Raw genomic sequence first — 3,176 nt, forward strand, 5'->3', positions numbered from 1 at the left:
TCATAAGTTCACCCTAATAAACCATCCTTAGTAGGGAAGAATAATGTAGATATTTTTTTAAGAGCATTAGCTCATTACGATGAAAAATAGATAAGGAATCTCAAAACTAAATAGTAGTTCAAACATGAACCTTTTTCATCATATTTTCAGTGTAGGTTAGTTAAGGTTGAATTCATGATAAGAAAAGAGAGGGATGAAACTTGATCAAGTTTAATTTCTGAAATGTTGTCCTTTTTATAAATTTATACCGCAAATAAAGAGTTTTTTCTTATATGGTACAGAAAGGTTTTTCGAATCTGTTGAACCCATTTATTCAGTTCATAATCATTCATTATAACAGTGGGCACCTTAGGTGCCCATAAGTATCAATAGTTATAAAAATGCAAGCAAAAACAGTGGGAAGCATCGACCAATTTAAGTACTTACTTCAACCTGTTAAATAAAAAAGAGATATTCATTCCACTTACGAAAAAAAAAAAAAAAGATAAAAAAAAATATTACAAATTGTCTCAACTTTTAACAGGTCATTTCTTCACTTTGTCTTTCTGTGGTTTCTTCATGTTAAACTTCTTTCTTGCTTTGTTTTCCTGCGGTTTCTTCTCCTTGTCCTTCTGTGTCGCTGGTTTTTTCTTCCTGTCCTTTTTCTTAGCTTTTTCTTCCTCATTCTTAATCAGTCGGTCTACGACTTCTGGTGATGTAATGACCTCCGCTCCAGTGCACACTCGACGCCTTTTAGATTTTCCGAGAACAGGATCTTGCTTAACATGATCCAGCAGCATGGCTTCAAACGAATTTTCAGAAAATGAGCTCTGGTTTGCGATTTCCGGTTGTTTGCTGACCCCGGATGTTGATTCATTCAATACTTGCGGTGGAGGAAACTCCGGAGTATTTGGTTCCGATATGGTTGGCGATGCTGGTCGTTGTTGGAAATCCTTGAACCTTTGCAAAGCTGCTGGCTCAAATGTGGTCTCTGGAACGACAACTTCATCAAAGGGATAAATCCCAGCTTTTCTGAATCCACTTTTGATGATCTGCGGACTAAGTTCCTTCCAGACTCGGGAAATTATGGTCGAAAACACTTGTTTCGACATCTTCACGCCGTAGTTTCTGCGCTGCCATCTGATAACAGCGTTGTCGTATTCCTGTTTCAGCGGCTTGAAAACACAGAGATCCATTGGCTGTAGAAGGTGGCTGGTGTGCGGGGGAAGCTTCAAAATGACAACGTTTTCTTTCAAAGCCAACTCGATGATGTCCAGCGAAACATGTGAGGAATGACCATCATAAATCAATACCACTGGACGAGCTCAGTCAGAAAACTTCGTCGGAAATAATTGGAAAAAATACTGCTCTCCATCCAACCGTTTTCAGTAGCAGCATACGTCATGCCAGAGAATTCATCTTTTTCCTTAGCCATCCAGCTGTCCCATAGATTTTTGCCTCGGAAGATGATAAGTGGACCAAGCTTGTCTCCGAACGCATTTCCTCCCATGAGAACAGTGTAGTTTTCCCTTCCGGGGCCTGCAGTCAGCCTGTGAGCAGCCCTTCCCTTGGCACCGACCACTTTGATGCGACTTGGATCCAAACAAAAGCTTGTTTCGTCGATATTGTAGATTCTCTCTGGAGGAACGTTACGGGTAACCTCTTTGAGTAGCTGAAAATATTCGGAGATCACGAACGGGTCAGCAGCTCGTTTCCTGGCAACTTCGACCGACTGTGGCTTTTTGTGGGATAGTCCGTGCCGTCGTTTGAAATTCAGAAAGTAGTCGTCACCTGGAATGTCGTCCTTGAAAGGCGTCTTGATAGAGTTTTTCTTCAAAAACTGAGCCATATCAAAAATTATTTCCTTTTTGCTAAGACCGTATCCCCACTTCTCCATAGTCTTGATACAAGATGCCATCCTTGCTTCCACTTCGAAGGGAATGGCAGTAGATCTGCCTCTGGAGCTGCTTTTAATTCCGCTCAGCCCTTTGATGTGCCGGAACAAAGTAGGTTTGGGTATGTTGTAGAAACGAGCCGATTCTGCTAGTGACATTCGGTGGTCCCGCACGGCAGTTGCAGCGTCATTCAGTGCTTCCTTAGAATATGTGGACAACGTTTTACGGATGTATTTACGAACCATGTTGAATTCTGGATTGAAACATTACTTTTAATTGCAAGAATGACGTTTTGATTCGTTATTTCAACTTGCCCCGCATTACTCTTTTCTATTTGCCCCGATAGGATGAAAATTCGGAGCAATTTGAAACGCATAAAATCTAAGGAATTAACCATTTCTTCTATCGATTTTTCATAAGCATTAAGCTTATATAACATTGAATGATGACTTACCGTGAAAATTTGATGAAAAATCACTTCCAAACAATAATAAAAGACTTATTTCATTGGCAAACTTAAAAGGTGGGTTGAATTTTACAAAGGACTAAAAGTAAACAATGGCAGGAAGTGGGTTTAGTAGTTAAAATCTTCCGGGAATGACAGTCAAAAGGTGCGTTTAGAGGATCCGTATGGGTAAAACATATTTTTGCATATAAACGATAAAGACGGATCCATAAAAAACTGGAAAACGATCCATAAATAACATCTGAATGTTCCTTAAAATGCTACCATAAATCCATAAAATAGTTAATGAGATTCCATAAAGAATAATTTTTCGATCCATACCTAAGCTAAAATTTAGCAATTAATTGGGAAATATGTCCCATTAACATGGTCAAGAAAAACAATACAATTCTTGCTATTTTCCCATGAAAATATGACAAATGATCCATAAAAAACTATATTTTGATCCATAAAACTTCAATTTTGCGCATTTTTTTTATCGTGATGATGATCCATAATTTCAGTAATATGATCCATAATTTTAGTCATATGATCCATAATTCTGGCCATTTGATCCATAACTTTGTTAAAATGATCCATAGTTTTGATGATATGATCCATAAATTTTGATAAATGATCCATAGATTTTATAAAATGTGTGGATCAATTAATTTAGTTTCATTGGCCTTCTTTCCAAGAATTATGGATCACATTATCAAAATTATGGATCATATGACCAAAATTATGGATCATATGGCTGAAATTATGGATCATCATCAGGATAAAAATTGCGCAAATTTGAAATTTTATGGATCAATTTATAGTTTTTATGGATCATTTTTCAAAGTTTTATGGAT

The 3,176-nt window shown here is 37.4% G+C and overlaps 1 protein-coding gene across 1 annotated transcript; it reads right to left on the reverse strand.

Moving 5' to 3' along the window:
• Positions 1-524: 524 nt before the first annotated feature.
• On the reverse strand, positions 525-2,394 carry LOC134227939 (uncharacterized). Its single transcript, XM_062709649.1, has 3 exons — positions 2,329-2,394; positions 1,360-2,127; positions 525-970 (listed from the first exon to the last, which is right to left on the reverse strand). The coding sequence occupies exons 2-3, from the start codon at positions 2,117-2,119 to the stop codon at positions 525-527; spliced, it is 1,206 nt and encodes a 401-aa protein (XP_062565633.1). The 5' UTR covers positions 2,120-2,127; positions 2,329-2,394.
• Between the last annotated feature and the right edge of the window lie 782 nt (positions 2,395-3,176).

Source organism: Armigeres subalbatus, chromosome 3, assembly GCF_024139115.2.
Source record: "Armigeres subalbatus isolate Guangzhou_Male chromosome 3, GZ_Asu_2, whole genome shotgun sequence".
In the NCBI taxonomy this organism is placed as follows: domain Eukaryota; kingdom Metazoa; phylum Arthropoda; class Insecta; order Diptera; family Culicidae; genus Armigeres; species Armigeres subalbatus.